The sequence below is a fragment of the Amphiura filiformis genome, chromosome 7 (genome assembly GCF_039555335.1).
Source record: "Amphiura filiformis chromosome 7, Afil_fr2py, whole genome shotgun sequence".
Lineage (NCBI taxonomy): Eukaryota > Metazoa > Echinodermata > Ophiuroidea > Amphilepidida > Amphiuridae > Amphiura > Amphiura filiformis.
In genome coordinates this window covers 38,010,009-38,023,698 of record NC_092634.1, presented here as the reverse complement: position 1 = coordinate 38,023,698, position 13,690 = coordinate 38,010,009, and the positions used below count along the sequence as shown (strand labels likewise).

Below are 13,690 nucleotides of genomic sequence, written 5' to 3'. Positions count from 1 at the left end.
TAAAAAAAATAAATGAATGAATGAATGAATGAATGAATGAATGAATGAATGAATGAATGAATGAATGGAGTTTGAGTTTGAAAAGCTTGAGAAATGTGCGAAACTTTGTTTGAACATTAAAAAACAAATTGGAAGAAAGCAAAAATCTAGCTTGAACTAAATTGAAGTCTGGTTAAATTGCCCATTGTGTGGTTTCATACAGAATACTGGTGTCTCATGGACCAAATTTAAATGAGTATCGTAGTAAAAAGATTTTTTCCCACAAGATGACTATTAAGTGTAGCAATTACAGAATGTTTCAACAACTGAAAAATTCAGCTTTTTGACTCACCCTGTATTTTTGCAAAGCATTTTTTTACTTCTATTGTAAGATAATACTTCTTGATGATGACTCCAACAACCATGACAACTCAAAAAATGATTAATCACTCTGCACACAAAATTTATAAAACACAATGTTTTATTCACGAACTTTTATTATCACTTAAAAGCACGTAACACATAATCCTGATTGGCACAAATTTAAGTACACAATTTATAATAATTAAGCATTTGTATAATTATTTATATCATATTTACATATTTTAATTAGCCAACTATGGCTTCAAATTCTTCAACAGGACAATAGTTTGTATTTTGTCTTTTGAAATTATATCAACTGAAATTATGCAAAATTGATATTTCACTGCAATATTATTTAATTGCAGTTATATTTCAAAATTTGGAGATGTAACATAAATTAAACATCTTTGTAGTAAAGGCGTCCATGTTTTCTAAAATAAAAGGTCCAATTAGCTAACAATGCTCATTTTTCAAAACCCACGTAGTTAAATTTAACTAACCTGACAGTTTCGAATGTCATTGTCAACATTCTTCTTCAGAGTGAAAAATGAACATTGTTAACTGATTTTCTGGAAACCTGATGAATCTATTTACGGACAAAAAGGTCCAGTATTTTACTATTCATGTTTTCATACACACATGTCTGTATAACAGAAAATATTAAAAGAACTGTTAAGATTTAAATATCAAACAAATAGAGTGAACTTTCTGATATACAGCTTTTATTTAAAAACCTTGGCCTAAATTGTTCTTAAAACTATTTTTGGCATTGGATACATCGTCACTGTAGTCTCCCATTTATGGCGCGGGTTTCAAAACATTGAATGCCGTACATATAAAATTACAACCGTTAAAAACGACGGGAAAGTATTGGCGATTCGCTCAAAAAATCGAAAGATCAAAGAGGAGACAATAAAATGACATTAAGACATTTGCGATTTATATTTGACAAAGTGGCATTACTTTGTAGACATTCAGTTCCAAAGAATAAAAATGAATATTGTCAAACATATTTGTCTTGAGCAGCATATTTCTTTTTTTAGATAAAGTTATTATATTTTTGGAAGGTGACTGCAAGTACATTTCCCTTAACATATGAAAATAAAATTGCATCAAAGAAACTTAGAAAAAAAATAGAACAGCGGTTGCTACTCATCATTGTTTTCCACCTTTCGTCACTGATTTTTTTTTAAATTTGCCTTATATAATTCTCAGTTCTTGTTTGGTTACAAATATCTTTAACAGTTTGAGAATGTGTATAAAACATAAAATAAAGTTAAAACCTTTATTTGAATAGTTATTGTTATCCGAAACTGATTGAGCCGGTTAAACATCTATTTAAAATCCTCATCATATTGAGTTAACTTTAGAGCTTGGCAATAAAATTCATCTTCAAAATATGAATAGATAATGTACACTTTGTTTCTTTAACAGATTAAAGAGGAAACATGCCAGAGCAGTTCTTCTGGGGTAAACCAAACTTGCCTGGTTATGAAATTAATCAGCGACTAGGTCATTGCTGAATTTGACAGGTGTCAATTAATGTTTTAATGTTATTGAATCAATTAGCACCTGTAAAATTCAGAGATAACCTTGTCACTGATTAATTTGATAACCAGGCAGGTTTGGTTCAATTCAGAAGAACTGTTCTGGTCGGACTACCTCTGTAAGTACAAACTTGTTCATTACTCAAAATGATAATAAAAGCATATTATAGACACGATTAAGGACATACTTGCTCAACTAACACCTGCCATATAAAGGTCCATTTAGCATAGGTTCGGGGAGGAGAAACTCATGTGAATTCACAGACCCGTTTGTGAAATTACACACTGTATGGTTTTCACTATTTCAATTTTGGCTGCATTTCAGCAATTTTTTTAGTGAATTAGATAGTTAATTAGCTTTTTGCTTCAAATTCATTTGTGCAGATCAAAACTACGTCAGTGCATTTTTAAACAGAGTAAAATGCTGCAATAAAGCATAATTACCTGCACAAACTTGTAGCATAACTTTATTTCAATGTTTTTTATTTTTGTTTAAAGATGTTATGTTGCTGTAGCACATAGGAAATGTTTAAACCACAACAAAATAAGCAACTTTATATAAGCACCTGGAAACAACACTATAAATTCGGCAAGACTATGTGAAGCCACATACAGGTCAATTCAGAGGAATCTCTGAATTCACATCACCCCGAACTGACATAACCTGGTGATGTGCGTGTAATAAGGTATGAAATGCAGGGCAGATCTAGGATAATGAAAAATCATCCAACATTATGTAAGTATGTACCACATTTTAATAGATATGGAAACTTGGTTATTCTGCCCATTGGATTACAGCATCCCATGTCAACATTGATGTTTATTACGTAGGGAATACAGGAGGATAGTCTTGCATGTTTTGAACATGAAATGCTGCACAGAATCCCATGTCTATATGCATATTCTACTGCATACAATGGAGAGCTCCGAACACCCTCCTTGGATTCTCCAGTGGAAATGAGCGGATTTCAAAATATGCTTTCCTCACATGCTATAAAAATGAATAAAAATTTGGATCACAAAACTATCACTTGACATGTATACATTTAACCATATTACAAGTACGATTCTTTGTGTCTGAGGTATTGTTATCAAGAGAAACCAGCAAAGGGTTTTTGATCTTTGACAAGTTTATATTTGTAGTTAACCCCATGAGAACTACCTGCCGATTGGCCAAAAAGAAGATTTCATTATTAATTGGACCAATCAGCAACATTATTAGAATAATTTCACCACGCAAAAAATTGGGTGAATTATTTGCAAAGTTCCATTCTGATTGGTGATTAAAGTGAAGATATCATGTAATTGACCTATCAGAGGTAATGTTATATCAGCAGGTATTGCTCAGGGGGTTAAAACAATGGCTCCTTGACTATCTAAACAACTGAAAAGTCAAGTATCATCAATTTCAATTCGGCTATATTAAAAAATTAACTGTCGTCTCAAACAGTCAAACTCTCTAAATTTATTTGCACTATTGATTTGATTGTTCGCTGACTATTACATGAAAATCTTTACAATATATAAAAAAAACTATTTGTGTTCAAAGTCTGTTCTATAGGTTCAATAGGCATATCCATTAGCCAGCTCCTTATGATGCGCACTATTACCATACCAACTCATAGCAGTTCTATCACATATTGCACTATTTGTGTGCATGAAACTATGCTCTTTGCTACCGCGCCTCAGTCCAGATATGGCACCCGCAGTGTCAGAAAAAGAGAAACTGGACAGGTAGCCTTTGCTACCTGTATCACTGTAATAACATTGATCTTTGGTACCGTAATGAGCGGCTGTCAACGCATCTGTTGCAGCTTCTACCGGACGATCAGGAATGTCTGCTCCATTGTGATCAGGGGAGAGGTGCTCATTCCTGACGGTGAGGTTAACAGGATAGCTAGGGCTGCCATGTCCTGTTTGGTTCGCTGAAGAGTATGCAGCTACTGGACCTCCGCGGTGCATTTCAGTCATATGTGTCGTTGTATAGTCAGTGGTTCGCCTGGAATCAGTAGCTTCACTTGCTTCCAGACTTTGAGAGTTAGCACTAGTTGGAGTACGACCTGGCATTGTGTCTCCTTGAGCTGGACTTGCTTGCCGACAAGCCTGTTCTCTTCCTGCTGCTGTTGTTGCTGGACTGGCCTGACTATAACCTGAATCTGATTGCACGACATTAGCACCGCTTACCTGCGGAGATTTTTTGCACTGTTGCTCTTCTTTAACTAAGTGTTGTGTTGCTTGGACTAAAGAGTCAAATTTTGTATGTGGTGCAACGCCAGCGCTGCTGCTACTTGTGGAAGGCTCATGACCATCTCTTTGCCGATGGCTTCTGTAACCATGAGGTGAAATGTCTGATGTATTTGAAGGACTACCTGTTTGTACCGGGGATTGTGCGTGGTATGAGTTCCTGCTATCTGACATGTGTGATCGTGACGTCATATGAGAATGACTTGGCGACGTGGCACTTAGTTGTGAGTGTCCACATTGCTGTAACAACAGATCTGATTGGCCAGTTTCAGATGCTGTATTACACTGAGTGACATCAGATTGCACATGCGTAGATTTCCTTGCTTCTGACTCACTACTTAGGCCATGCGTCAGCATGGACCTACTTGTATCATGTGACCAATGAAAATATCGCGGATCTGAAGTGTAGTAGCGTTCATCGCCATAATGCCCTCTGTACTGTAATCTCTCATTCATACAGTGAGCGTAAGCTTCAGCGCTAGAATAAGCGAACGAGTTGCTATAACTATAAGCACCATCAGCATAAACATTGGGTTGATATCCCGTAGCATAACCAGCTGAATACATTGCATTGTACCTATCAATACCTTCCTGGTAAGGTACTGTAGCGTACTGTGCTGCCGGTACCGGTACTTCACACGCAGTGTACTGTCCATAAGCAGCAGCAGCCCTGTGTTGACTATACTCGCCAGCCGATGCTGCAGCTGAATCGGTATACATTACAGGAGGAGTTGGAAGTTGGTAGGGACTGTATTTTTCAGCGTTTGATCTTCGTTTTGATGATTTTCCAGATCTGGATTTTCCTGGTTTGACTTTCTCATGGAGACTGGCATAAGCTGATTCTGTTTTGGCTTGTAACTGGTCTAGTTCCAGAACCTGCTCTTTGTCTTCAATGTTGCTGTAAAAAAAAAAAACAGCATGTAAAAAGAGCTTTCCTAACTTCTCTTTAAGGTAAACATATGTTATCTCAAGCTCAAAATCAAAACATGAAAGCAGTTTTTCACACCAAGTCATGTGTGTCTTGTGGCGGTAAGTTCTTTTGCAGACAGCGGGAAGAATTTCATATTTCAAAACGTTCGACCATCTAGAATTTGTAACTCCCTATCTTTCAATATTGTTTAAACACTTTACCATTGTTTACTGTATAGACTCTTGAAAGCTAACAACTTTTAAAATAATTTTATTTCAATATCTTTTGAACTCTTTAGAACTATAATAATGTGTTTGTCTTTTCTACAGATACTACTGAGTTCTTACCTTAACACTGTGTTAACACTGACGATACAATGAGGTCTTGATGATCTGCTGTTGTGTACAATAGTAGCAGAGCTCTGCATCCAAACCCAGCCACCATGTTTGGAGAGGAACCGGAAGTACTTAGTTGTGGCTTGACCTTTGACTAATACTGTAAAAATAATTGGAAAATACAAGAGATAAGTATGAGAATGATCCACAAAATGTCGTTATTTGTTAAAAGAGAACTTGTACGAGTTATGTAAACGATTTTCTATATAGTCACCACAGTATTAAACAACATGTAATTTGCTTTCTATTTTTGTTCAAGTTTTACATAAGTTGATGATATTCTATGATTTAAACCCAAGTCCAGTATTCGTTTGAATTGAAGCAAGAAAATCAGATTAAGATATGTAGTACAGGTAAGTGTGATAAACCTTTCTTACCCAGTATGTTATCGATAAAATTACCAATTCTATTAAAACACATCAAACATATGAATATTAACTTCTTAATCTTAACCTTAAAAATTGTACTACAGGAATGACAACAACAGTGTTAGCAAAGATTATTATCTGACATCACAATTTTAACGTCTTGTGTTTCAAGTATTATAGTAGTTTTAAAGTATCAATTACTAACATTTCAAATGCTAATGCTATTTCATTCTTACAGTACAGGTGTTTCTGTTTGATTAGGATGTAAAGATTTAAGACATATCTTTTACAGAGGGAGTATGTGTTTCAAATATAACTGGCTAGGGTTAATTATTTTGAAACTCATACTCCCCTGTAGATGGCTTTTTACGTATATCTTCCACCACTGGTGTGAGTATTTCAAATTGAAGTTACCCAATTGTCTATTCTATTTGAAACTCATACTCCCTCTGTGGAAGACTTTAGCTAAATCTTCCACAGGGGGAGTGTGGATTTCAAATGGAATAAGCAAATAGTGGCTATATTTGAAGAGCAAGCAGAAGATGACTCTACTTACAAGTATGATGAAAGTATCGAAGGTGAAGTATATCCATGGCGTGTACAAAATGGTATAATGTCTTCTCAATCAAATCTTGTGGTTCGTAGCCCGTAAGAACTGCAACTCTGTGAAGATTTTAACATAAATAAATGGAAATTAGTTGGTGTAACTAGACAATGTTGATGTACATGCTGAACATTTACATAATTTTGGTTTCTATTTTTAATCTTTTGAAAAATGGCAGTTTATCTTCTCTTTGGGGGTATTTGTAACTTTTTATTAAAGTCTTACAGAATTTTGACAATGCAAGCAATATACAAATTTGACAAAAATGTAAAATAACTTTGAGGATCACTTATATCAGTAAGTACTGGTAAGTGAGAAGAATGAAAAGATTACGAGGAGATGAAGAAGAAAAGAAGAGGAGAACGAAGAAGAGGAGTAAGAAGATATAAAAGTAGAAGAAGTGAAAGACGACGAGAAGAAGAAGAAATTGAAGGAGTAGAAACAGAAGGAAAAAGAATGAGTATAAGAAGAAAGAAGAAGAAACGAAAAGCAGAATATGAGTAGTAGACAGGTAGAAGAAGAGAAGAAGAAGAAGAAGAAGAAAAACTAGATGAAGAAAAGGAAGCTGAAGAAAAGAAGATGATAATAATAAAAAAAAAATAAGAGGAAAAAAGAAGGACGAAGGGGGTAAAAATATATACTTCTATAAACTAACAGCAACTTCAGCAAGTTTATTCTAAAAAAACAATGAGTTTTAATAATAATAATATCTATCTGACTTACTTTCCATCAAGGAATATCAATTTGAGATCAAGGCTTGCTCTAAACATGAACATATTGTTGTACATCTTCACTTCTGTGAGGGAGCTAGGAGGCAGTGAATGGCCAATGGCTACCAAACCGACATTCTGATAACAACCGTCGTAGGGGGCGACATCCATGGAGTACTGCTTGATTTTCAGGTAGCCGTAGCAGTGGATCACATGTGTAAGAAAATTCAAAGGTAAGTTAATGGTTATAAAGCATTCCATAATGTATACAATTTGCAGAGTTGTGAAACAGGTGTATATTTTTAAGTTGTTATGGAGTTCCAACTTATGGAGTTCACCCTAATATACTATAGCCCCAAGCAGACCACTGACTATAAAAAGTAAGGATACATTTAGAAGAGCTCACACATAAACTACCATACATTCTAATGGCATCTGATTACTAATAGCTTACCTTGTATCCTCCTGATGTAAGACCTGCGTTTCTCTTCGCAAGTACACATTTCATTCGCATGAAGAATTGGCGTTCAATCTCATAATCTGAAATGAAGTTTAAAATAATGGTATTGTTCATTATGGTAAGTTAATAGCGTGTCTCTTGTATTGAGCATGCTTACTTAGTTCGCATCTTTTATATTCAGTCCAAAAGCATCCTATCCGCGTCCACATCCACCCCGACACACACACACCCCATTTTATGTTTACATGATCAAGGAATAAGACCATGCGCGTGGTATTAAAATGCAATTCATTTTAAACGGACCTCCAAGGGTCGGGATATTTTTACATTTTATTTATAACAATTGTAAAAATAGCAAGTGATTTCAGTCACAATCACGCGAGAATAGATTAACAACTTTTGATTTGCTTGCAAATGAAACTTACGGGTGATAATTTACAAAGATATAAATGGCGGTAAATTTGAAACATACCTGTTAGCACGTGTGTATGATAAGGTTGGTGAGCTGTTAATAGCGCAGTCATTTCATCGTGATCTGCTGGGTGAATGTATTCATACACGCTATTCCCCGTCAACTCAACCTGGAGAAAAGAGAAAAAAGACGGAACAAAATAAGTCATAATTATGTCTAGTCTTCATAATGAAGTATACTAAATAAGCAAAGCACATTTATCAAAACATGCCTGTCCTTCTATGGAATACTTGGTGACAAAAAGTGACATAGCCTAGTTAAATGTGAGTCTATAAATATCTATAGTCTGCTAAAAATCCAGTCACACCTCTAGGTACAGATGACGATCAAGATTCATCACATGTCTTACTTAAAGAGGGCGGGGTAGTCAAGTAATAAAACAGACAATAAGAAAGATGATAATATCGCTTGATGGGCTAAAGACCTTGTAGATATTTAGATTGGGAATCGTCCGTAATGAATACGGTGCGAGTGAATATTAACATGGTTCAGGGGTGCTTGTAGAGATGGTGTTACGTCGTTTATTAATAGCTGGTATAAGTGATCAATTGGAAAGATGGTAAATTTCTTGTGATTAATTTTTGAGACGTGGTGTGTTAAGTACGTATTCAAAGTGTGGTGTGTAAGCTAGTCTATATTATTTGTTAAGGGATGGGGTATGAACGTTTGACAGTATTTATTGTGGGGCATTAGAGCACATCAGACATATCGAATTGCATTTGAATACGAAGAATGTCCTTCTGATATCAGATAATTTTGATTTCTTGAAATTCGCAATGTAATACACATTTTATGGCAAATCATTAAAAATTGATATTTTTGATATTTAACAGTACTGGAAGTAAACTTTATAAATCTGATAATTTATACTTAAAGTGTATGTATATAGGTGGGATGAAAAGCCGACGATCAATTGAAAATTTTGACCTTTCGTATTGAAGATATGGATTTTTTTCCTAAAACACCTAAAAATCCATATCTTCAATATGAAAGGTCAAAATTTTCAATTGATCGTCGGCTTTTCCTCCAGCTACATACACTTTAAGAATACATCATTAGATTTATAAAATTTACTTCGAGGACTGTTATATATCAAAAATGTGAAAAATATCAAATTTTAATAATTTGTCATAAAATTTGTATGATATCGTGAATTTCAAAAAATGAAAATTATTTGATATCAGAAAGACATTCTTCGTATTCAGAACGCAATTCGATATGTCTCATGTGCTCTCATGTCCCACAAAAAATACTGTCGAAACGCTCAAAACGCTCATTCCAGATCCCTTAAAGAACCGGATATTGGCAAAATTACGACGAGTACACATTCCAACGGGACATTCCAACACGTATACCTGTCTATGTTTTTATTTATTAGTTAAGGATTTAACATTTCTAAGAAGATAATTATATCTGAATTATTGAACATTCCCAATTTTATATTTTCAAAAGTGATATTTATGGGATCCAATTTGCACTTACCGAAGTGTAATTACAAGTACTATCACTTTCCTTACGTTGTCAAATTTCACGAGAACTAGAAAGGAGGTCACAGGGTCAAGTATAGCCAAACAAAATGGCCGCCATCATGGTGTAAACATTTGGGTGAAAGATTGTGATTTATTTGACCCGAATTATAATTGGACAAGTACATTGTAACCGCTTTTATGTTTTCTATTATGCCTTAAGGCTGGTCAAGGAGGAAACTAAACAAAATCGCAATAAAACTACCTTAAAGGGCATTGAAAACTATTTCCGAGTTTTTGTCACTGCTTTTTGTATGCTAGATTTTTATCACTTGAATAAGTGATTATTTGACATTGTGATCTTAAATGATTAACTCTCAAATCTTGTCAATCATGAATTTGACAATATTTTATTTTCATCTTTTTAAATAAAAAAAAATCACAAGAAATCGGGTTGAAATCTGTCTGTAAGTCAGTCATCCATAGTAACGCAGATGTTTAGACCAGAGCTAACCGAAGCTTACCCTAATCATTTTACCCCCGTAAGTTGGTGCTTGAGGCTATAACCAGTCAAATCATGTGGGGAAAACACTCGAGGAGAAGAAACCGTCGACCACGCCAATTATCTTCTCTTTACAGTGCTTGCACCTATATCTCTATACATACTTAGCCATTTCCCTACGGTATCTCTTACAGATGTAGTTATAAAAATTATTACATTTTCAAAAAATTCCAAAATTTCAATTTAAGTGCCCATATTTGGTATCTACACAACAAATGCATCAAAATGAGTACAAACATGCCTAGTATTGGTTCGGTATCTCGTGTGATATACCTTTTTATTTTTAGATATTCCTGAATGCAACCTGACGTTCTGTGCGATAAACCTATTGCTGCGATAAGAGGGCTATATTGTGATCCTGATTTCTGTCAATACTTAATTACCACCTCTACCGTACTCCTTCCTTCCGCTAGGTTATGACACAGTCTACTCCAGCGGAATGATTCGATTAAAGTCAGAGAGAAAAAAAAAGAGTAAAAAAAAGAGGTCGCTAACTATAGGTCGGGTGATTAAATCATATCTTATATTAGTGATTGTCTTAAAGAATGTTAATATGATCATAATCTGTGGTAATGAGGTTTTAAGAATCGGAACACCTCTGTTTATCAGCTGTGCTAATGTGGATTATTTCCAGTGATAGAATTTTTCACTAATAATCCGTTAAAGCAAATTTACGTTTTTTATTGGTTTGCATTTTGGAGAAATATCTTTAGGAAAGCATTTTGTTTATTGATTCTTATTTAAGGTATATTATGTTTGGGTCTCTCCTAATATATTTGTTGTAATTTTATTTCAAAATCCATAAGACGAATATTCTATATACAAGCAGATTCGAATTATTCAAGGTCTTAGTAAAGCTTTCACGATGTACGGTATTTATACAACCCATCCCATACCACCGATTTAATACAACGGAAAATACTAATTTTTAAAATCAAAGTAACGTTTGATGTAATGCCGAAATTACTAAATATGCATTTTTCTAGACTGTTTTGATTACCTTGGTATATTTGACCCAGTTATTACCTGAGACTATCTAAGACAGTTATGCGTAACGGTACTTAAAGAGGTGTCATTGTCTTTAATGCGCTACGGTACTATTCTAGTGATTTAAAGGCGTGATTGTCTTTTATAACCTAGATATGCGTACTACATGAACTATACATTAAGATTAGAAACGTCATGTAAAACTTTTAATATAGGTGTTTCAATTTTAAATCATGAAAAAAAAAAAAACTTCGAAGGAAATAAAAGCACATTGAGGGTTTTGACCGATTTGGCTCCACCAAAATAATCCTCTCCAAATTGAATTCCATCTTTTTTCACCTTGTATAACAATTCCTAAAACTATAAATTGAACAATTTCTTTGATTAGACGATGATTAGAACTGACAAGCCTTGCATATGCATTATCAATATTTTATATTCCCGTACTGGGCATGGTTTTACTCTAAGTACTAGGGTGTTATAACTATCGCGCCTCCGGTTATTTAGTTTTATCCCTTTTCAATCGAGGTAGATATATTCTACGCTTAACAACGCTTGGATTTATTTCAATTTGGTTCAGAATTATGTTGGTTCAATTTATTCTAATGTGTTATGAAAATAAAAGCTGTTAGAATTATAGGATCAGTATTGTTGCAATGTGTAGGTATATTTGCTTTATCACGTTATTTGAAACGAATAGCTGTATGCAAAAATGACAATACAATATAATGAATACTGGCTTACTCATCACTATCTTCAGTAGATAGCAGCTAGTGTTTGAGCTACTTAGATGCAATGGTAGCTCTGGTATCGGTTTTGTTTTGGTGGGTTGTGAAACCTGTGTGTTTTATGTACCGGTACCTCCTTATGGCAAATAACTCAAATAAATCTTTTTGCAGGATACAACGGTGACCAATCTATTTTAAAGTAAAGATTCTAACATTTATACATGAGCTTAATAATAATTTAGTATAAAACCAAAAACACTCAATTATTATGAAACGTTGAATTGTTATCATGTTTATAGTACTTTTTTTCCGAGTGTGCAATTATTAGTACTTAAAAGAAAGTTTCAAGATGTTTGTATGCGTAGTAGTTATTGGGTAATGTTTGCAGACATGTATGTGGTTAGATCGATACATTAGGCAATATTCTGTGTTTCTGAAGTTTTACGTTGTGCACTCTATATTATAAACGTTTAGTGTCATGTTTCTGTTGTAGCGAGGTTGTTGCTACATTCATAAAATATTGCAATGTTCAGTAGAAAGCAGATAGCAGCATTGCTTTCCTCCGTAGATAGCAACATTGTTATCGTCAGTAGATAGCAACATTGCTATCCTCACTAAATGGCAACATTGCTATCTTCAGTAGATAGCAACATTGCTATCTTCAGTATATAGCAACATTGCTATCTTCAGTAGATAGCAACATTGCTATCTTCAGTAGATAGCGACATTGCTAATTTCAGTAGATCGTAATACTGCTATCCTAAGTATATAGTAACATTGCTATCTTCAGTAGATAGCAACATTACTATCTTCAATAGATAGCAATATTGATATCTTCAGTGGATAGCAACATTGCTATCTTCAGTAGATACCTACGTTGCTATCTACTAACCATATATAATATATCCTATAATTTACATATAGCAGCGTTGCATGTCTTTCTGTCTTCAGTAGATAGCATTGTGTACATAACAAAACTGGGTTTTTTTGGTATCAATCCAACTACTAATTTTTTCAATTGTCCAATTTAAAATTGACTTTTTCAACTCGATGAATCAATTCAAAATCATTCCTGTTTTTATTATTCGTTAAACGATGGCTTAAAACTAACATCTGTGAAAACCTCCTGTAAAATATGCCCTTCATAAATACAATAAATAACCACTTTTAATACTCATAAAAATAATACCTCTATAACCTTTTAAGCGTCAATTGTGTCATAACAAAAAATGGTTTCAATTGCGCTATTGTTATAATCCTATATTTTGATATTATGCCAATGGAGAAACTAGGTGAACGCAGGACCTCCACAAACGCATGGTATTTATGTAAACAAAACATACTCCGGTTCTCTATGGTTTTATTACCCATTTATGGTGCGTTATCTAGGTCACAAATAGAAATGGTCTTCCGTAAAGACTTTCAGTTTCTTTTGGTACTAAACAGGATTGTAACTCGCTGAACGATGCTAAGTTGTTGGGTAATCGTTGTCGTTCTTTTCATTACCACGATTACCACGTCGACTTTCTTCCTCTCTCTCTGTCTTTCCTTTTCTCTCTCTCTCTTTCTCTGTGCACCCCAAAGATACATAAACAAGCACCAAATGGCTCTAGGAAGTCATCGGGGAGAGGATGAACCACATTGAAGGGACCTTGTGTCTTCAGGATCATAACACACCAACATATGGATGTCAAACCTGTGCCTATATATAATGCTACTTTACCATTTCTTAATAATGGCTTAGCTTTATACTGTATTTAGAGTTGCTATGCTATGCGATTCTTTATATAAATGTTAAAAACTATTTTTGGGTGTCCCAAAAACAACTTAGACAGAAATAGGACTGTTTATACGAATTTGAACGCAATTTTTATGCTGGTTACAAATATGACTAC

At 34.3% G+C, this 13,690-nt stretch overlaps 1 protein-coding gene across 1 annotated transcript in view; it reads right to left on the bottom strand.

The window, feature by feature from the left end:
- Positions 1 to 2,034: 2,034 nt before the first annotated feature.
- LOC140157118 (uncharacterized) overlaps positions 2,035 to 13,690 on the bottom strand; it is a 97,086-nt gene continuing 85,430 nt past the window's right edge. The window contains exons 6-11 of the mRNA XM_072180193.1: positions 8,053 to 8,161; positions 7,575 to 7,660; positions 7,134 to 7,333; positions 6,363 to 6,469; positions 5,391 to 5,538; positions 2,035 to 5,031 (exon numbers count right to left, since the gene is read on the bottom strand). Coding sequence (XP_072036294.1) covers positions 3,453 to 5,031; positions 5,391 to 5,538; positions 6,363 to 6,469; positions 7,134 to 7,333; positions 7,575 to 7,660; positions 8,053 to 8,161 — 2,229 coding nt within the window. The 3' untranslated portion in view covers positions 2,035 to 3,452. The remainder of the gene's footprint in view (positions 5,032 to 5,390; positions 5,539 to 6,362; positions 6,470 to 7,133; positions 7,334 to 7,574; positions 7,661 to 8,052; positions 8,162 to 13,690) is intronic.